We start from the raw sequence: 22,814 nt of genomic DNA, 5'->3' as shown, positions 1-22,814 counted from the left end.
ATGAGGAGCTGCTTCTCATGGGTGAGCAAAGAAGGCGGTTTCTTGAGATGGAATCTACTTCTGGTGAAGACGGTTGAAATAACAACAAAGGATTTAGAATATGACATAAAGTAAGTTAATAAAGCAGCGTGGCAGGGTTTAAGGGAATTGACTCCCAATTTTGAAAGAAGTTCTACTATGGGGAAAATGCTATCACACAGCATCACGTGCTACAGAAAAATCATTCGTGAAAGGAAGAGTCCATCAATGCGGCAGACTTCACTGTTGTCTTATTTTAAGAAATTGCCACAGCCACCCTGCCCTTCAGCACCCACCACCCTGATCAGCCATCAACATCGAGGCAAGACCCTCCACCGGTACAAAGATTATGACTGAAAGCTTATATGATGGTTAGCACTTTTTAGCATTATTTTTTAATTAAGGTATGTGCGTTGCTTTTTTAGACATAATGCTGTTGCACACTTAATATACTGACTGCGTTATAGTCTATTTAGCATATTAGTCTATTAAACAGTGTACTCTATTAAACTTATATGCACTAGGAAATAAAAAACTTATTTGACTTGCTGTATTTTGATACTTGCTTTATTGCACTATTCTAGAACCTAACCCACAATATCTCCAAGGTATGCCTGTGTACTGCATACCCCCTACTCAGTTTCTTGGGGATATTTGCCTAGAGGTATAATCTTACTTGAAGCATCGTGAGCCAGTTGTATCAGAGATTATTTTAACTTTGATATTTTTTTAAAGTTTTTTTTAATGTTTTTATTTATTTTTGAGACAGAGAGAGACAGAGCACGAGCAGGGGAGGGGCAGAGAGAGGGAGACACAGAATTGGAAGCAGGCTCTAGGCTCCAAGCTGTCAGCACAGAGCCCGATGCGGGGCTCGAACTCACACACCGCGAGATCATGACCTGAGCCGAAGTCGGATGCTCAACCGACTGAGCCACCCAGGCGCCCTTAACTTTGATATTTTTAAAAAATAGGATGGCAAAGTTACCTTCTCACTTTGTTCTTTATAGTGAGAGTACTGTTTTACATTACTGGAAGAGTCCTGACCACGAAAAATATTAGGCATTTCTCTTTTGTGTTAGAGCTGTCACAGAGTACTTAACCATTTGACTGTGTAATTTAAGTCTTGGTCTATCAAGCAGTAAACAGATGGAACATTTCTAACAGGAGTAATTAAGTTGTAAATCTGTTTTAAAGAGTTGGCCAGTATACAGCATCACAGTCCATATTCTGTTGTCTCAGTTACGTTCATTTTTATTTGGATTATGATTTCAGAATACCCAAATATGGGAAAGAAAACAAAGTTGTCTATCATTTTTTAAAATTGCATACTTAACAATATTTGTTCATTCAGCAAATCTCTATTGAATGCCTAGTGTGAAGCAGACATATTTCTAGGCACTGGGGATCCAGCAGTGACCAAGAGAAGCAAAACCCAGCCCTCATGGAACTTAGATTCCGGAGATGGATAATAAGCTTAATATGTATGATATCAAGTATGATAAATGCTATTAAGAAGAGTAAAGCTGAGCAAAGACCTAGAGAATGTTGGGGTAAGAAGTGCTGTTTTAGATAAGGTGGTCAGGGAAGCCCTCTCTGATACATTAACACTTAAGCAGTGACCTGAAGAAGTAAGGGAGCAAGCCATATGATATCTGGGGAAACGGTGCCAGGCAGAGGGCATGGCAAGTTCAGGTACTTGATCTGGGAGTACGCTTAGTTGTCAGTATTCTATTCATTCCACCTTAAAGCTTTCCTTAACACCTTAAAACATTAAGGGGGAATTACAGGCCGCCTCCTCTGTGTAGGATCCTGTGTAACTTTTTTCGGTTGGTATCTCAGCATTATTGTTTTTGTGCACATATCTCCCAGTAATCTGGCTTTTAGGGACAGAAGTAGTGCCTCACCTGCTACATAGTAGGTGCTGAACGGATGCTGATTGAACAAGTCAGTTAGTTTATATATTGCACAACTACTTTTCTTCCTACTTACTTGGTACCAGAGAAATACAAATTGTTAGATATGTGAGTAAATAAGAGAAAATAATGATCAGGCAAGCCTTGGTCTGCATTATTCAGAGGAAGAAAATTTCTTTCAATGAAATCTTCTACAAATTTATTTAAATGTTCTTATCTGAAATATGACCTTCATATTTTAAAAGCTCATGGTGATATCCATGATTTAATGTTTACTGAATGACTTGGTTACTTGAAATATTCAGTTAGAAAAATGAATTTAATTTCAGTAAAGTATCACACAAGAGTTCTTAGAATTGCAAATCGTTTTAGAAGAGAACAATTTGCTTTCCCAAAGGAAAACTAAGGCGTATTTTGTTTTCCCTAATTTTTGACCATTTCTGCAGAGAAATTATTCCCGTTTCTTTATGATGCTTACTGAATGTTATTTTCTGTTTTAGATCTCCAAAGGTACTAAAACCAATTTTTATTGGATAATGTTTCTAATGAAATAAATCTTCAGGACCTGCAGTAGATGAGGTTTCAAGGTTTTGGAATTCATTGATTTGGTTAAAACTTTTTTTTTCTTTTTTTAACTTGAAAGGTTAATCTGGTTTATAGATGTGGCAAAAGCTTTAAAGTAAGTAGGAAGCTTATCAACAGTCAGCAGAAAACCCTGGTTTGGGCTGTTACAAGTACTGTTGTTATTGCACTAGCAAAATGTCAGTGCAGTATACTTTCTGAAATTTTGAAGTTTCTGCTTAGTTTTCTATAATCTGAGCAACACTATAATAAAATCATCATGTTTACCTTTAGGTAAATCTATTTAGTAGTTAATAAATAGTGCATGTCGATACTCAGGGTTTTCTTTTTTTCCATCTTCCTTCTTTTTCCCATATTTCCCCTCTCTCCTGAAGAGACGTCCGTGCCTATTTTGAAAACTATATTTATAGACATTTTTAAAGTTAAATTTTAGATTTACTTTAATATTTTAACAAAAGTGTTTGACCTTAATTTTCTATTTTAATGATTTAAAAAAAAACCAGTAAATATAGTCATGGGAAATGAGAAAATAAAGACCTATGTATGCATTGTTTACTAAAGTGAGATCATTCTGTGTGTGCTGTTTGTAACCTCCTTTTTCCAATTTACAATCTCTGTATGTTCTTCTGTCTTCATGTCTTATCAAGTCCACAGTCTGATTTCCCAGGGAGGGACTATGTCTCACATCTGGTTGTCATATCCCAAAAAATTTGACCTAGTCCCCTTTTTCTTTTCATACCACTGGCTTATTAAAGGGACAGGGCCAGCTCTCCTGCAGGATGTCTTGCCTTCTAGATTTGTCTGGTTGTATCTGCATTTAATTTGTTCCTCTGTTTCTTGTATATCCTATTAGTTACAAGTCAAATTGTAAAGCCTAGAGATCATGTTAAACATTTTTAGCTGGGATATATAATAGGTTATTTACTTTTTCTTTTAACTCATCAAAAGCCACAGTATCTGGATGAGTCAGCATTAATGAGACTGCATTTGAGTACTGAATTAGGGTAATGAATCTGATCCTCTCATTGTAGAGTCTCAACTTTTTCCTCTTGCTACTAGAAAATAATGTATTTGGTGTTACCTTGAGTACTATGAATCACTAGGTTCCTGTCAAACATATACCTGAATATAATACTTGTCTAAATTAGTAAATTTTGTGAGGGATCACAATGCAAATTTTCTGATGTTTTAAAAAATTTTCTTCTACATCATTAGCCACCCTTTTTCTGTAACAGAATTCTTTATTTTCTGGGGCTATTGACTTCTTCTCTTACAAGGCCAGATAGATAAATAAATTCTTTCATTTAGTTACCAGTTTTCACCAGCCCAGTCAGAAGATGACATTAGTGTTTTTTTCTGGCTTTCTCCTTTTTGAGTATCATTGTAGGCTCAGATTTTTCTGGTTTCAGTGTGTTTCAGTTATGATCAGTCATAATTCTCACAACTTTGACTAATGGGGAAAGGGACCTTTCAGGGTGATTCTTGTCTTGTATTTTTTGCTATGATACTATTCTTTTTCTTTTAACAGAAGTGTTCAAACAAACGAAAGTATAGAGAATAATGTAGTGAACCTTCAACATATCTTTCAGTTTCAACATTATCGGTGTTTCTAATCTCATTTTATCTTTCTCCTACTGCTTTTTTTTTGATCCCCTGGATTATGAACCCATTGATACTTTTAAGTTTTCTTTATTTTCTGGCATGACAAGGACCTACACCTGGAATCATCCGTTTCTCTAAGAAGCCCTCACTGCTTTTGTTAAAGAATGGGATCAGATAACAAAATCCGTGCATAAAGATTATTGAAAGTTTTTTATTTTTATTTTTTCCATATTTTCCCATGATGCATCTCATTATAATGGTAGCTTACTTCCATAGGCGGGTTTACTCTCATTTGAGTCGTGAAGGAAGGGGCACTTCTCAAAGATGGGATAAAATCTGTATATTTCTATTTTAATTGGTCTAAATGTTAGGTAGAGCTGACAGATGATTGAAATGTTGACACGTAAGTGCTTTTAACAAAGGACTTCTTTTTAAAAATAAACGCCATTTAGTGTGTTGGTTTGCTGGTACTATAATACAAGGAAATCCTTTGTAAATATATGACTTCTAAAGGTTCGCTTGTACCACGCTTTGGTTTTTTAGCATTCAGTACATTTTCGAATAGTAATAATGTGGATGATAAAGTGTTATTGGATTCTGGCTCTTAAATCTGTGTATGATTTCCAAGATGGACCAAAACCCTGTCTTTGCCTACTTTCCCTCCTGATGCCCTACTGAAATAAAATGTATAGAAACAAGAAATGAAGAAACCAATAACAATAAATAGGAAGGCTACCAAAGAGTGGTAATTGAACAGATTTCTGGGTCTCTGCTCAAGTACCAGAAGGCTCTCATTTCTCCTTACTGCTCTCCTCCCTGCACTTAGACTATTGATAGCAGGCACAAACCCCAGGCAAAACATCAAACAGATTTTGTTTAGAGAAATTGGGAAAAGCTAAGGCTTTTAAAGTACAAGTTATATCTCCAGAACAAAAGGGAAAAAAAGCCATCTTTATTTTTTTAGCAGGTCTGCTGGTCCCCACCCATGCATCCTAAAGGAACACTGCCAGTCAGCCTGTACCTACCCCACACAGAGCCCTCCTCAGGAGAGCAGTCCGACCAGAAATCAAACCATCTTCACAATGATAGAGGAAATCTGTGTTGGCTAAAATGAATCATTCAGATGTAAATGCGAATGAGTAACCAAAGATCACCAGGCATGTGAGGAAAACTGATGGCGTGAAAGACTAAAATAACCAGAAAAATTGCTACTGGAGAAAATAGAGCTAATCAGAGAGAACTTAACCAGAAAGGAACTCTAATATACTCAGGGCTGTAGGGAGAGAACTTCACGCATTAAACAAAAATTGGAGAACACACGTTTTCAGATGGAAAGGGCACAACAAGTGCTGAAATAGTGAGTCAAATATCGTAATGCAATACATTCTTGGGAAGCTGCAGAATTCTAAAGATAAAAGATCCAGAGGAAATTCATGTACAAAGTGACAAGTATCAAACTGAAATCAAACCTCTCATCAGTAATTCTTTAAAAAAAAATTTTTTTTTAAGTTTATTTCTTTATTTTGAGAGGGAGTGAGCAAGGGCGGGGCAGACAGAGAGGGAGAGAGAGAATCCCACGCAGGCTCCGCGCTCCCAGCGCAGAGCCCGACTCAGGGCCCAATCTCCCAAACTGTGAGATCGTGAGCCTGAGCCTAAACCAAGAGTTGGACACCCAGCCAACTGGGCCACTCAGGCGCCCCTCTCATCAGTAGTTCTTAATGCTTTAAGACAATAAAACATTGCCTACAACTTTTCAAAAGAAAATAATGTGTAACCAGGGATTCTATATCTTGCCAAACTATAAATCAAAGGAGAGAGCAGACTGAAGTTGATTTTAGACATATAAGAACTCAAAGGCACCTTCTTTTGGAATTAAATGAGTGAGGGTGCCTGGCTGGCACAGTTGGTAGAGCATGTGACTCTTGATCTTGGGGTCATGAATTCAAGCTGTAGATAGATAGATAGATAGATAGAGAATTACACATTCACCATCAGCTTTCTTTTTTTAAAAATTTATTTATTTTTGAGAGAGACAGCATAAACTGGGGAGGAACAGAGAGAGCGGGGGGACAGGGGATCTGAAGCAGGCTCCGTGCTGACAGCAGAGAGTCAGATGCAGGGGTTCAGACCCACAAACCATTAAGATCATGACCTGAATCAAAGTCAGATGCTTAACTCACTGAGCCACCCAAGTGCCCCTCACCATCACCTTTCTTTAAAAAATAAAAAATTATTGTCTAATTTCTCATTAAACATTTTCATTTTGGGTTTTTTTTAAAAAAAATCTCATTGTGGGGCACCTGGGTGGCTCAGTCGGGTTAAGAATCTGACTTCAGCTCAGGTCATGATCTCACGGTTCATGGGTTCAAACCCCACATCAGGCTCTGTGCTGACAGCTCAGAGCCTGAAGCCTGCTTCTGATTCTGTGTCCCCCTCTCTCTTTGCCCCACCCCTGCTTGTGCTCTGTCTCTCTCTGTCTTTCAAAAATGAATAAACATTAAAAAAAAATAATAACAACATAAAAAATCTCATCGCTCCCAAAAGGGTGTGTGGAAAGAAAAAAGGGGATGAATAATTTCAAACAGTAAAATAAGTAGTTGTGGATTTACACCATAAAATGAATTATAGAGCTACTGTAGCAAACACTAAGGAGACTAATCCCATAATTTTCCATAGTTCCCAGTGACCTCAGCAACAGGTAATTCGGGACTATTTAATTGCAGTCACAACTGGCTAGTGTATTATATGGCAACAGCATCAGATTCCTTTCCCATTGTGACTAGAGTGACATGATCTGGCTTACAATTTAAAAGCATCATTCTGGGGCACCTGGGCGGCTCAGCCAGTTAAGCATCCGACTTTTGACTTCGGCTTAGGTCATGATCTCGTGGTTTGTGAGTTCAAGCCCTACATCGGGCTCTGCACTGACAGTGCAGAGCCTGCTTGGGATTCTCTCTGTCTCTGCCCCTCCCCTACTCACTTTATCTCTGTATCTCTCAAAATAAATAAACTGAAAAAAAAAAAGCATCATTCTAATGGCTATGTTGAGAACAGACTTGGGGTAGAATAGTAGAGCAAGGATAGAAATAAGAAGAGACCAGTTTGGACATCATTGTAGTATTCTAAGTGAAAGATGGCAGTGGCTCTGATGTGGTGGTAATGGTGGAGTTGGTGAAAAGAGGTCAGATTCTGGGTATAATTTGAAGGTAGAGCCAACAGCATTTCCTGACTGATTGGATATGGGGTGAGCAAGAAAGGAGTAGAGGTTTCTGGCCTGAGCAATAGGAAAAGAGAAACAGATGGGGGGAAAGATGAGGAGTTAAGTTTGGGGTGTTTCAAAAGTTCATTTGGTCTCCAAGTAAAGATGTCAGCTACTTGGATTGGTACTGAGATGTATGTGCCTGCAGTTCTGGAGAAAGTTCTGGCTTAGAGAGGAAATTGTGAAAGTAGTTAGCATATAAAGTGTATTTAAAGCCATGGGATTGAGTGAGATCGCCTAGGAGTGAATAGAGGTCAAGAAGAGGTATGAGGCCTGAGACCCTAAGGCAAGCTAACACTTACGGTTCAGGGAGGTGAGAAAGAATGGTCAGAGATGACTGAGGAGGAGCAGCCAGTGGTGTACAAGGAAATCCATGAGAGGATGGTGCCCCGGAAGCCATGAGAAGAAAGTGTTTCCAGTAGGAAAGAGTCATTGACTATTCACGCTGCCGAGAGAGCAAGTAGGAGGGGCACCGAAAATTCACTGTTGGGTTTGGCAGCATGGATATCAGTGTTTTTACCTTTACAAAAGCCGCTGTGTTTTTTCCGACAGCTACTAACTTGTTCAGACAAAAATAATGTATTAAGCTATTTGGGCCCAAGGACTTAATAAATGGAACTGTCAGGTATTTCTTTTGGCCTAGGGACTTTGAAACAATTAGTAAGATACCAAGAGAGCCACAAACAGAAAGTTTGAGAATCTCTACTTTAGAGGATCGTGCTAAGTATTTTAAGAGGGGGGAAGCTCCTCTTGCCTTTTCTTTGTCTCTGCTGAGAAGTTTGAGTTAGTCATTTTAAATCTGATCAGATTACTGCAGTGAATAAAATTGCCCTGATGTGGTTCAATATAAAAAACTAAGGAAAACCTTATCCTATGAAATGTCTGCAGTACAGCTTTGCATGAATTTTTCTTCTTGCCTCCATAGGTATGGTCTGAAATATGCGTTGCTTGGCAGCTCGGGTCAACTATAAGACTTTGATTATCATCTGCACACTCTTCACTTTGGTCACGGTACTTTTGTGGAATAAATGTTCCAGCGATAAAGCGATCCAGTTTCCACGGCACTTGAGTAGTGGCTTCAGAGTGGATGGATTAGAAAAAAGAGCAGCAGCATCTGAGAGTAACGACTATGTGAACCACATGGCCAAGCAGTCTGAGGAGGCATTCCCTCAGGAACAGCAGAAAGCACCCCCTGTTGTTGGGAGCTTCAACAGCAATGGGGGAAGCAAGGTGTTAGGGCTCAAATACGAAGAAATTGACTGTCTCATAAATGATGAACACACAATTAAAGGGAGAAGAGAGGGGAATGAAGTCTTTCTTCCATTCACTTGGGTAGAGAAATATTTTGACGTATATGGAAAGGTGGTTCAGTATGATGGCTACGATCGGTTTGAATTCTCTCATAGCTATTCCAAAGTCTATGCACAGAGAGCCCCTTATCACCCTGATGGCGTGTTTATGTCCTTTGAAGGCTACAATGTGGAAGTCCGAGACAGAGTCAAGTGCATAAGTGGGGTTGAAGGTTGGTATCTGTCTGCTCCACTGCCTTTTTCTCTCTTGATTGTGTTGAGGAATAAGAAATTGTAGGTGTTAATGATATAGCAAGTACATACATAGCTTACTGTCAGGAGACCATTCATCACTCTGACTTCGCAAGGAGGACCGGGTTAAGTCTAAACCTGAGGCATCATTCTAGATGATGTGATATGGGGGCTGCGAGATGATACCTGATCAAATAGGATTATTCCACGAACCCGCCTCAGAATCTAAAATTATCACCTCTAAAGTAAGGGCACAGCATCTCCAAAAATTTTGCATTAAAATATGCAGTTAGTGCCCTAGGAGAGGAGACCAATAGACCTATGTACCAATGCAGTCTTACTACCAGATTAGCCAGGTGTCATCTCTGGATGGAGGTTTAAAGTCCTCAGAACAAGACACCATTTTCTCTGAACGTTTACGCTACACTCCTATAGTCTGTTGCATATTGTCTTTAAAACCTGAAGCAGTAGGAGCTCGTTATGAGTGTCATTAGTACATTTTGGAATTTGTATGTCAAACCTAAGGTGGATCTGAAAGCCAAATTGAATTTGACTTTAAAATACATCATTTAACCCGAGGAAAGAACTTAGTGTGTTTTCAGATTGCTTTGCTTAGTTTTATTTTATTTTATTTTCTTCATTCTATTAAAAAGTGATTTTAATACAATATTTTAAGTTTTTTATAATATCTTTACCTAATGTTCAGAAGAGGGAAGGGCCAAGTTCACTTATATTCATACCACTTCAAGATAATTGTTACCATTTTGTATATTCTCTGGAGGTCTTTGTACCTAGGTCTATGTTTTAACATAGTTTTAATGATACTTAACCATACAGTGTCCAGGGTGGTAATGTTTTCTTAGAGATTTCAGAGACACCCATCGTCAAACCCTTTCATGTAAATTATGTAAAATGTATAAAAGTAATAGAGGTTTGGATGCTAAAGAAAAAGTAAAAAGCACCCATAACCGCTGTTAATATTTTGATGTGTTTTCCCGATCTTTTTGTTGTTTTTTTAAATAAATTGAGATCATACTGTGTAGTCAATTTTATATTCTCCTTTTTTCATCTAAAATATATTGATTATTCCCCCTTGTTATTAAATATTTACCGAATATTTTAACAACTACTATCCATAGTGAGAATATGCCATGATATGTGTAATGTGTTCAGCCTTTCTCCTTAGTTGGCCACTTAGGTCACTTCCAGTTTTTTTTGCTTTTATACATAATGGTCTAGATATTTATAGTTAATCATTTGCTGTTTTAATTATATTCTAAGAGTAGTTTCCTAGGAAATAAACTGTCACTCAAATGATAGAAGTTGATCTATTTAGTTACACTGCTTTTTCCAGAAAAGGTTGAACTACTCATGTTTCCAGTAGCAGAGTGTGAGGGCACACTTGTCACCCAGCTCTTGACATCGTGGAACATTGTTTTTTGTTTTTATTGTTTTTTTGTTTGTTTAATTTCTTAATGTTTATTTATTTGCGAGAGAGAGAGAGAGAGAGAGACAGTGTGAGCGGGGGAGGGGCAGAGAGAGAGAGAGAGAGAGAGAGAGAGAGAGACAGAATCTGAAGCAGGCTCTAGGCTCTGAGCCGTCAGCACAGAGCCCAGCGTGGGGCTCGAACTCACGAACCGTGAGATCATGACCCGAGCCAAAGTCAGATGCTTAACTGACTGAGCCACCCAGGGGCCCCAAGGAACATTGGTTTTTCTTTTTTTAATCTGTTGTTTACAAAGGATCTCATGATTTGCTTTCTATAACAATTAGTGAGGTCAGATATCTTTTTCATATGCTTTCAATCATTATAAAATGATCTTCATGTTGTTTCCCTCTTTCTCTAATTAAGTGGGCTTTTAAAATATTTATGTGAACTTTTATATATATAGTAAGGTTAATAATACTTTGTTGCACTTATTAAAGATATTTTCTTCAATTTGGTTATCTTTCATTTTACTTATGATTTGTTAGTTTTGGAAGTTTTTAGTTTCATTTACTAAACTTACAGACCTTTTTTTTTTTTTTTACTTTTATGGTTAGAAAGTCATTGCCACATTGTGGTCAGCTGTTCATCTGTACTTTCTCTTAATAGTTTTATTAGGGTTTTGGTTTTTTACATCAGGCTTTTTAGGCCAGCTTAATTGATTTATATTTTGGTAAATGGTACAAAGTCAGGGTATAATTTCAGACTCTTCCCCTCACATGTATTGAATAATCTTTTGTCCCCACCAATTCATGATGCAGTCTTTATATTAAAAGCATATCTGTAGCCTAGGTTTCTTAGCCCTTATAGCTCCTAATTCCTTAAACTGTTTTGAAACTACATCACACAGTTTTGTAGGTTCTTGGTTTCTGCTATGTCCATCTGATGTTGATCAAATTATTTTAGAACTACAGAAAGGAGTTTATTTCTAAACACATAGACCATGAGGCAGCAATACAATATTCTGTGCAATGTGGCATTATTGTATTCCCCGTGTAAAATTACTAAAATAAACACTAATAAACATCTCAAAGTTTTGCTTAGAACTTTACAAGAGATCATCCATTAATGAATTATGTCAGAAATCTCTAGTTAGATATACAACTTTAACTCATTTAAAAAACACGCCTCATTCTCAAGAGTCACATTTTGACATGCCGGATATGAAGAAGAATTGCAAACTGCGTTTATACTTGAAGTTGCCTGGTCATACCCGGCTCCTTAAGCAAATACTTCAACCATCAGCTGATATAGTTAGACCACATCTTAACATTGGAGAGAGAGAGGAGTAGGTTACTAACTTGAATGTGAAGTACAAACATGTAAGAAAATTTCAGAGTTAATATTTTAGGATAAACCTGTGGTAACATTATCTACATGTATTGAAATTGTACAAAATACGAATGTATGAAACGGGGTTTTGAAAACGGGACGTCTGTAGCTCTGTAAAACATCAGTTCTTAAAGGGTTTTCTACTACACTGCATTGCTGTCTGTCAAATACTGAACAAGAGTGAATAAGCCTCAATTTTGTTTTTCATGTCTGATTGCCTCATTACTAGTTTTTAATCATTATGAAAGTAGCGTAATACCAAAGCTTTAAAGCTGCCGATAACCCTGTAACGTGCCCCAGAGGTAAAGCAGTGGAGAGCGTTGTTCAGAATACGCTTGGAAATGTCCAGATGTGGTTATTTATTTAGTCTCTCTATTTTGTAGGTGTACCTTTATCTACACAATGGGGACCTCAAGGCTATTTCTACCCAATCCAGATTGCACAATATGGGTTGAGTCATTACAGCAAGAATCTAACTGAGAAACCCCCTCATGTAGAGGTATATGAAACAGCAGAAGACAGAGACAGAAACAGCAAGCCGAATGACTGGACTGTGCCAAAGGGCTGCTTTATGGCTAGTGTGGCTGATAAGTCTAGATTCACCAATGTTAAGCAGTTCATTACTCCAGGTAAGTGATGATTATTATATGTGTCTGCTAATTTTATGTTGATTTATGGTACCTGATAACTCCTTTAAAATTGCTTTTATGGTTTTAAAAAGCACATTAGCAGACCCTTTATATTGTATCTATATAAAAAACATGGTGTCACCCAAGTGAAATCCCTAGAAAAAGAACAGCTAAAAATTCAAGGTTATTAAAAAAAAAAAAAAAAAACTGCGTGGAAAACCAAGCCATAGATTGAATATTAAGATCCAGGTTACTACATGGTATGTGTCTCCTTCCAGGGATCTATGTCCCATAGGAATGACCCTCATTGGTTTATTTTAGTATTTCAGTGCAGCATTTATTCTTTAACTTTTAAACTGTTTTGCATTAAGGTAGAAATTTTTCTTTATAGAGAGCCATCCTTTCCTTTGTCTGGTTTTTACCAGCATGGTTTTTTTTTTTTGTTTTTTGTTTTTTTTTTTTTTTTCAAAATATTATAGCATTAGCAACCAGGCCTGCTTCTCGTATTGAGTTTTGTTAATGTACTAGATTGTCTCAAACTTCATATAAAACCATTTCATTAATAAAAGCATTTATAAAATCAAATTAACTTTATGCAACATTTCCCCTTTTAGTAAGACAGTCTCATTAATTAGGATGTAATGTATTTTTCTCCTCTAATCAATATCCATGAGAATTAATGAGTCGATTACTTAAAAAGACAATGAAATAATTTCAGTTAGCACCTCAGGCTTAATTCTCTATGGGGGAAATGTTGTCAAGAACAGAACTGATTCCCCCCTCCCACCAACCTTGCAGTCGGTAAATAAAACGAGAGAAAAGGTTATAAGACCTCTTCTGTATTCTCTCCTTGTCCTTTATTGATGACTGTGTAATTCACAGACCTTGAAAGCCACAATACAAATCTACTCATTCTAGATGACCTTAAGTAATGGATTTATGAGTGCTTAATGCAGTGCAAATAATGAATGACCTTTAGTTTTCATTGTGACTAGAACTTCTTTTCTCCTATGGTGTTCTGTGATATTCCAGTACACAGAGCATCTCTGCTTATTGTAAAACCACAGGCTTGACTGGTGAGAAAGTACATGGAGATGTTCAAGAGTATTTAGCTTGTGATACCAAAGAGGTTATTGTAGCAGGAAATGATTAGACTAAGCAAAAGGACAGTTGTTTTTGTATGTACCCAAGGAGCTTACTTTTGCACTAATTGGTAATGTTGTCTGGATTAGGGTGAGAAACGGCTCTCATCTTGATCTCAAATGTTGAGAAGTCGTCTAGAGTGGTCTTCTGAACTCTATTCTATTTAGAGCAGTAGATTTCATTGCTCACTTTGGATGCCCTGGGTGATACAAAAGATAAGTCTCCTCATACTGTGTGAGGGACCCTCACGTCAGCTCTTCATTCTGCAGCCCGTAGCTAGAGGTAGAACTGCTTCCTAAGGTGGTTTTCATATATGGGGGGAGAGAACTCTGGGACACTCTGTCAGTGGCACACAAGCTACTCACAGTTGGAACTCCGTGTTGGTGGAGTGTGCTAACTGGGAATGGGGCCCTTGTTTTGCTATCTTGGGCGTGCGTGGAGGTGTATTTGATCTAGGGTATGAGGGCAAGTGAGTTGGGTTACATGGAAGTTGTTGCTCAGCGCAGGAGAAGGAAATCAAAGCAGTGAGACTGTTGTATTTGAAGCGCAGGATGGGGAGATGAGGCTTTTCAGAGGGTATAGACCTCCTGGGGGATCAATTCAGAGAATCCCTGTTGAGAAGAATTTGGAACTTGTGTATAGAAACATTGGCCTCAATGAGGTGAGTCTCAGAGGACCAGGGGCTGAATGCTGTTGGCCTTTTAGTTTTTCTTTTGGGGACTTTAATTTTTTTCCTTGAAAGGAAATAAAATTAAAATCCTCTAGAAGAAAGAACCAGAACATGGGTCTACATCATATTTTATTGTTTTGTTTGTTGAGTAATGTTTGAGTTCCTCTTCCTAATTTTAAAATTGAATGAACTGAAACTATACCTGTCATACTCCATTAAATTAAATTAGCTTTCCCTTTCCTGATGTACTTTCTTCACTTCATTTGCATGACCTCACTTTCTCCCCTCTCTCTGTGCAGCCATTCTTTCTCAGACTTCTTGTGAGCTTCTCCTGTTCTGCCTGGCCCTTATCTCTCACTGTTCCTCAAGGTTCTGAGTAGGGAGGGCCTCTTCTCACTGAGCTTATTAGTATGTGGATTAAAATGAATGAATGATGATGGTTTGTGTTGTATGTGAAAACATTGATTTAAAGACTGTTCTTAAGTGTTTATCATCCTTTTTTGGCCTAAAGGACACATACACCAAGAATAAACACTTCTAGTAACTCCTAGGCTTAACTGCTCAGAGAGAGGATGAGTATGGATTTCAAAAAATGGGAAACCCAGAACTTTCTACTAATAGATTGAAAGTAGGCATCTCTAGGTACAGAATACCTTCAGTAGAGCTCAGACCTTGCCTGCTGTATTTCCAGAGTGGTTGCCACAACCACACTCACATCCCTTTTGCTACCATTTGGATCCTTCCGAGTGGTGTTGACAGGTTATGTAACCACTCTGTATATCTATAAATTGGGAATTAAAAGACTTGGAAGATTGTTGTAAAGACTACCATTTTTTGTTTGATTGATTTATGTTGGGAATTGGGACTTCTTCTCTTCTTCTGTGTGGCTCAGTAGCTCCCTCTGGTGGTGATAGTGTTTTAGGAAAATAGTCTTTTTTTTTTTAAAGGTTATATCCCATGACATCAACTAATCTGTTACAGTGAAACAGCAGGTAATTTTGGCCATATCATTTCATTAGATTTATATTGATAAAGTGAAAGAAGGGAATTCTGGGAGGAAAATAGATAGTTCTTCAGCTTCCTCCCATTTTGGACTTTTTAAATTTTAAAAATTTTTATTATTGTTAAGAAAGAGAGTGCAAGTGGGGGAGGGGCAGAGAGAGAAGGAGATACAATCAGAAACAGGCTCCAGGCTCTGAGCCGGCAGCACAGAATCCGATGCAGGGCTTAAACCCACAAATCGTGAGATCATGACCCAAGCCAAAGTCAGTCACTTAACCAACTGAGCCACCCAGGAGCCCCCCATTTGGACTTCTAAAGATGGATCACTGTTACTCAGTTTCATGAGAATGAATTGGTCATACTTAATAATATTGTCTTATTAATGAGGCATTACCCTAAGAATGAAAAAATAAGCACTCAAGACAGTCTTCTCTGCTGAATATAATTTAAACTTGAGTGATTTGTCAGTCAATTTAGAACCCTGCAGTGTTTTGGGAATGTTGTATTGAGCATCAGATTCCATTTTACCGTAGATGTAGGAAAACAACTAGTAAAGAGAGAGATTGCATGTTGACATTTTTCCAGATAAAATGGATCTTTATTAGAAATATGCTTCTGAAATCCCTTTTTAAAAAGTCACTCAAGACTTTAAGAGACAAAACAGACGAACATAAAGGAAGGGAAACAAAAATAATATAAAAACTGGGAGGGGGACAAAACAGAAGAGACTCATAAATATGGAGAACAAACTGAGGGTTGCTGGAGGGGTTGTGGGAAGGGGGATGGGCTAAATGGGTAAGGGCACTAAGGAATCTACTCCTGAAATCATTGTTGCACTATATGCTAATTTGGATGTAAATTTTAAAAAATAAAAAATAAAGTTAAAAAAAAAAAAGTCACTCAAAGCATCATTTGACATGTAAGTCTATCAAGATGTTCTCATTCCTTATACAATTTCCGTGATTGTCTGTTCCATCAAATGAAATAATTAAGAGCCCCGGACCAATTATGTCCACACTGGTAGAGTCCAGTGTTGGGAGAGTTTAACAGCCAGCTCCACATGCTAGGGCTCTCCAGGCTAATTACTCTTGTATACACCATCATCAGTCCACACTTCATCTTTGCCCCTGGTGATATACGGAAGATTTCTTCAAAGGACTCCTCAAAGCAGATCTGATTCTGTAGCTATTTTGAGAGAAATAACTCTTCCAGCGATTATGCTCATGAGGATGCCATTTCCAATACCATTTCTTTTTCATAGTCTTTGATCTTGGGTCCAGGAATCCTGGTTTCTGGTCCCTACTCTACCACGAATTGGCATTTGGCTCTGAGCAAACCTTTTAACCTTGCAAAGCCTCCGTATCTTTGTTCCTGAAATGGAAGTAGTAATTCCTGCTCTACCGGCCTCAGATTATTATAAAGATCCTGTGAGATAACACATGGGAGTGTAAATTCATATATAAAATCTGCAGTACGTATATTTTTGCTGGTGGTGGTGGTCGTGTTGCTGCTGCTCTTTAATATGCTCTGTTTCTTTTCTTGGTAGATCTAGACCAGCCATATTCAGAAAGGCAACTTTTTGGGAGTCAGCTGTCATTGTACTGTAGATACGCAAGAGAAATCTCTTATTTGATGATTTGCCAGATAAAACAGCTGTTACTGTTTTATCAGCCTCCGAAGGCCAGTGGCTTCAGGGTAATAATAATCATAATCACTATCAATTTTTACTTTGTTCCAAGCCACTATCTTTTTTTTTTTTTTTAAGTCCTCACAATTACCTTGCAAAGTATTACTTAACATGCGAAGAAACTGAGGTTCAAAGAGTTATATCGTCTTGAACATCTCAAAGCTAGTAGGTGGTAGAGTAACAGTTCAAACAAGGTTTGGTGGGGTTTTAATTCTATGCTTCCCCCTCGACCTCCCCCAGTTTCCCTCCCTTTTTGTGGGCTACATGAACCCATCACTTAATTTTCAGAAATTTTATTCACAACTCCAGCAGATACCTGGAAGCAAACCTATCGTTTTCAGCATCAGTTAGCAGCAGTTAAGAGTGTATATTGTAAAGGGAAGCCTGACTGGTTCAGTTGGCAGAGTGTGCAACTCTTGATCTCTGGGTCGTGACTTTGAGCCCTATGTTGGGCCTAGAGATTACTTAAAAATAAACTTTAAAAAAGAAAAATGTGTATTGTGAAGCCAAACTAGGCAACCTGAGTTTCACATTTTGTACATCAGGCAAGTTACTTAACTTTCCTGTGTCTCAGTTTGTCAACCATAAAGTAAGAGTAATAATAGCACTATTCTTGTTACAAAGATTAAGTGAGTTAAGACTAGTAAAGCACTGGGGTGCCCGGGTGGCTCAGTCGGTTAAGTGTTCAACTTGGGCTCAGGTCATGAATTCACGGTCTGTGGGTTCAAGCCCCACGTGGGGCTCTGTGCTGACAGCTCGGAGTCTGGAGCCTGCTTCCGATTCTGTGTCTCCCTCTCTCTCTGCCCCTCCCCTGCTTGCACTCTGTCTCTCTCAAAAATAAAATAAAAACATTAAAAAAAAAAAGCGACTAGTAAAGCACTTAGAACATAGTAAATACTAAATGTTAATTAGATTAAAAAATTTCAATTCATATGCAGCCATTCTTCTAACATCTCACAATATTATGTGCTAAGCCTATTTTGGCTATTTTTTTCTCTTTATAGAATGGGTATATTAGGGCAGCCATTGATTATCGACCAGCCAGCATTCGATCTAGAAAAGGCAGTTTGATCAACAACACCTTAATCATTTGCTCTTAGCCCGCTAAACTAGACAGGCCTGCCTGAAACTCATGAGCCATCATGGATGGGCTCATCAATTGTATCATTTGTTTTTGGTTACTTCAGTAAAATGATGATGATGATGATGATGGTGATGATGATGATGATGATATGGTTAACCAAAATATCGAAATGCTAATTTTGTATGGTTAGTGGTTATCAAGGAGGAATTGTGATTTATTTTTAATACAAAGAGCTTTTATTCTAACCAGTCTCTGTTGGTATATTTTCCCCCTACAGAAACCAGTGAAGGTGTATCCTTGCAACTGGGGAACACAAAAGATTTTATTATTTCATTTGACCTCAAGTTCTTGACAAATGGAAGTGTGTCCGTGGTTCTAGAGACCACAGAAAAGAATCAGCTCTTCACTGTACATTATGTCTCAAATACCCAGCTAATTGCTTTTAAAGAAAGAGACATATACTATGGCATTGGGCCTAGAACTTCGTGGAGCACGGTCACAAGGGACCTGGTCACTGACCTCAGGAAAGGAGTGGGTCTTTCCAACACAAAAGCTGTCAAGCCAACCAAAATCATGCCCAAAAAGGTGGTTAGGTTGATTGCAAAAGGGAAAGGCTTCCTTGACAACATTACCATCTCTACCACAGCCCACATGGCTGCATTCTTCGCTGCCAGCGATTGGCTGGTAAGGAACCAGGATGAGAAAGGTGGCTGGCCAATTATGGTGACCCGTAAGTTAGGGGAGGGGTTCAAGTCTTTAGAGCCAGGGTGGTACTCGGCCATGGCCCAAGGGCAGGCCATTTCTACCTTAGTCAGGGCCTATCTGTTAACAAAAGACCATTTATTCCTCAGTTCAGCTTTAAGGGCAACAGCCCCTTACAAGTTTCTGTCCGAACAGCATGGAGTTAGGGCTGTGTTTATGAATAAACACGACTGGTATGAAGAATATCCCACCACACCTAGCTCTTTCGTTTTAAATGGCTTTATGTATTCTTTAATTGGGCTGTATGACTTAAAAGAAACTGCAGGGGAAAAACTCGGGAAAGAAGCGAGGTCCTTGTATGAGCGTGGTATGGAATCCCTTAAAGCCATGCTCCCCTTGTATGACACCGGGTCAGGAACCATCTATGACCTCCGCCACTTCATGCTCGGCATTGCCCCCAACCTGGCCCGCTGGGACTACCACACCACCCACATCAATCAGCTGCAGCTACTCAGCACCATCGATGAGTCCCCAATCTTCAAAGAGTTTGTCAAGAGGTGGAAGAGCTACCTTAAAGGCAGCAGGGCAAAGCACAACTAGAGCTCAGAACCAAAATCGTCTTTCAGCCTCTGTCATACACAGCTATGGGCTCTACGTCAGCGGAGCATAGGCACATTTTGAAAGGTGGTATACTAGGTTTTTGTGGATTACATCAAAGTGATAAATGAAACCAGTCGTCGGAGATCATTGCATTCTGTGGGTTGGGTGTTTTGAAACCTCGGTGGCCCCTGGAGCAGAAAAGTGTTAGTCGATGGCTGAACAAAGATGTTCAACTTTGCCTTGCTTATCACGTGATCTTCTGCGGTTCCACAGATAGTCCCATCCCTCTGGGTTTGGGAAAGACACTGGTAAGTGGCTGTTAGTGGCCAGCTGTCTAGTGCTTACCTGAAAACTTAGTATGGGCCTCTCTTAAAATGTGACTATTTATGTTTATGTTGGAAGCAAACTTTAAAAAATTATGTGCTGTAATACAGTAAGTGTGTACTCGCAGCCTGAATAGTGGACTGTGTGCAACTTTTTAAAATGATGTTTCTTTTCTATAGATTAATTTCTGGGCAAATTTCGTGTTGCGTTTGTTGAATTTGTTATATATGGAGAATATTTTGAATGTATGGTTTTCTTGAAACATGTAAATTAAAAACACAGCCAGTGTTCAGGCTTCACAGTTATATAATGTAAGCACAACTAAAATGAAACTTGTTGACTGCACAAGAAATCACAAAAATGTTATTCTGTTTTATGAAACTCGATCTACAATCAGTAAAGATTTGATAATCAGTCTATCCCTCCCCACTCCCCCTGTGATGGTTTCTTTTTGTCACTGTCTAGAATTCTGTATTTCATTTCAGACTACACTTGAGAGTTTTATCTGTTTTGGGGGACATTTTGGAAATTTTCTTTAAGGAGCTAGTCCCCTCCCACTGCCCTTTCAGGGTTTTTTTTCCCCTCTGTAAAGAAACGTACTCTGTCAGATACTACACACAAGAACCATAGCAGGTTTTTTCCCTTCTTTTAGGTCATTCTTGGTTGTCAACTTTCCAGACCATTGACTCTGCACATCAGTGTTTTTCTTTTGCAATTTTAATTTTAAATTATTTCAGCTGTTGGGTAGATGCTACCACATTTGCTGTATGTGTGTAACCAGACCTTTCTTTTGGTGTTATATCCTACCATACCTCACATAAATAGGTTCACAGCCCTCACACCCTGGGCAGTGTCTGCTAGAGGGCTTCCGGCATTGTCAATATCAAGCGAGGTTGATTTTGCTGTTTTTGTTCTAGTGTGTGACGAACACCAAGTCACTACTGTAACTTACACAGATTGAAATACGAGACCCCACACTTTCAGGAGACTGAGTCTGACAAACACAATTGCAATTTGTCTGTGACCTGTATTAAATGCACATCAAGAGCCACGAGGGCACTTGCCCACATACTGCATCTTAAATTGAACTCAGCCTACCAACACAACTTAGAAGTCAGAAAATATATACATGTGTATGAGTGTAATATAAAGGCAAAGTATACATATTAGTGGCAAAGGGAGCAGGAGCCGAGAAAACAATATAGATCTACGCTGAAGACGACATTACAGAAAAGTAAGCTTCAACTCCCAAGTTATGCGGCCACAACTCTATTTTGCCCACAACAGAAGAGCTGCGGGTTATTCAGTTTCCCCCTAGCATTTGACTTTTGTAGTTCTACATTAGATGTCTCAACAAAAATATCTGGACTCCCTTTTTTTTTTTTTTTTTAATTTCAGTGCTCAAAAAATAAACTTTCTCCAATCTGGAAACCCTTTTTACTTCATCTTCTCTGTTATTATCTAGAGCGGTCCAGACTTCTGCCTTGTGTTTGCATACTGGTACTTCAGACTAAGGGAATCAGCAAAAACAGCGTGGTATGCTTCCGTGACAGATACCAGTGCCTTAACCATGTGGCTGTCCTTTTCCACTGAAAAAGGAAAGACATTTTGATCTAGAAATGGCATTGCTGTTTCATTGCTGTTGGTTTCACACTGCCTTCCACGTTGCAACAGCAACTTGATTTTTCTCGTGGTCCCAGAATTTTCTAAGAGGATGAGTTGAACCTGCGACCGCCCCGCCAGCATATACCGGTGGTTCTCAAACTTCAGGGTGCCTCAGCATCACCTGGGAGCTTCCTGAAATTCAGATGCCGGTTACTCACTAAATCTGCCCGTGAAGCATGAGAATCTGCATTTTTGACAAGCATTCGGATAATTCTCATGCAGGTGATCTGTGGGGCAGACGTGGAGGAACACTGCCCAAGACCATCGATTGCGTTTTTGTTCCGAAGCACCTACAGAGTTTTCTAGGGTTTTAAACCATGTGAAACGTTTACTTGTTCTCAGCTTAGAAGAATGGGGAAGGTATTTTAGTTTTGTTTTGTTTCTTTTGATTTGTCTTTGTTTCAAGATAATGGGTCTTTGTTTTTTGCATTCATCTTGAGTTAGCTCTGATGTTAAATTAAATCTATTGCCACTTCAGTTGTAAAACCAGCCAAAAGTTTCCAGATAAAGGTCAAGTTTGGCCCTTTAGGATTATTGTACATAAAGGCTTCATCCAAAAACCACCCAGTGTCTGTGAGCAAATACAGAAGTGACACACAAGCACAACTTTCCAGATGTGGCAGAGGCCTTTTCTTTGTCGGTGTGCAAACTTTCACTGAAAGCTGCTATTTTCATCCTTGTTGTAATTGTTTTTCTTGTTTCTCCTCCATTGTCCATGTGGGTTAGATGCCATGTGTTAAATATGCAATAAAGTGTTTACAGGACGCCCTTCTGAAGGGCGGTCCTTTGTAAAGCTGTACAGACTTGGCAATTTAAGCACAATGTGCACATGTTAGTTTTCTATACAGCAAAACTGGATTTTTTGCAGATGGAAAGGTATTTTGTTTCTATACAAAGTAAATGGATTGTTTGTGCTTAATGTAAAGCTGCTTTATAAAATTGTAAAATAAAGTTTTTATCTTAAAAGGAATATCTCTGGAGATTTCTTCCTTCTCTAATCTAAGATTTTTTGAACCCAGCAAGTGGATTTCTGAGGATTTTCTGTTCAACCGGTGACAACTAGGCAGTAAATATTCATCAAAGGTGTATCGGGCCCTTTAAGACAAAGTGGGGAAGGGCCTGTCCCGTGGGTCTTACCCCTAGGAGGTTTATTGTACAGGGGGACACAGTGTCCACAGAACAGTTTCAGAAAAGTAAACTGCCAGACTCTGGTTGGTCAGGAAAGGTGTTGTGGAGGAGACAGTGCCTCCCTGGGGGCTTCAGTTCCCGGTGCCGAGTCGAAGAAGAGGAAAGGGCAACGAGCAAAATCAGGGTGCCCTTTGCCATGCTGATTCAGGCTGGTAACCATTTTTGTCTTAGATTTATTTGAAAGTTTGTCCTTCCTGTATTTTCTGTCCTTGCCTCTTCTCCAGAACAATAAGCATTATTGAATCTCCACCCCTCCCTTCTTCTCAGTAATGATATACCCTCCCCAATACATGTAAAACCAGAGACCAGTCCGGGTTTATGTTGTGTTTCACTGCACATTATCTTTTGGGTTAGACACATTGCACACCGTTTGTATGACGGAGTACC

At 38.8% G+C, this 22,814-nt stretch overlaps 1 protein-coding gene across 3 annotated transcripts in view; it reads left to right on the top strand.

The window, feature by feature from the left end:
• The window catches only part of GLCE (glucuronic acid epimerase), a 112,632-nt gene extending 90,423 nt beyond the window's left edge, over positions 1–22,209 (top strand). For all 3 annotated transcript variants that reach the window (XM_060618170.3, XM_060618171.3, XM_060618173.3), the window contains 3 exons: positions 8,300–8,896; positions 12,117–12,362; positions 18,226–22,209. In XM_060618170.3, the coding sequence (XP_060474153.1) occupies positions 8,314–8,896; positions 12,117–12,362; positions 18,226–19,250 (1,854 nt within the window). In that variant the 5' untranslated portion in view covers positions 8,300–8,313 and the 3' untranslated portion in view covers positions 19,251–22,209. The remainder of the gene's footprint in view (positions 1–8,299; positions 8,897–12,116; positions 12,363–18,225) is intronic.
• Positions 22,210–22,814: the final 605 nt, after the last annotated feature.

The sequence above is a fragment of the Panthera onca genome, chromosome B3, assembly GCF_046562875.1.
Source record: "Panthera onca isolate mPanOnc1 chromosome B3, mPanOnc1 haplotype 2, whole genome shotgun sequence".
Classification (NCBI taxonomy): Eukaryota; Metazoa; Chordata; class Mammalia; order Carnivora; family Felidae; genus Panthera; species Panthera onca.
This window is presented reverse-complemented; position numbering and strand designations above follow the sequence as displayed.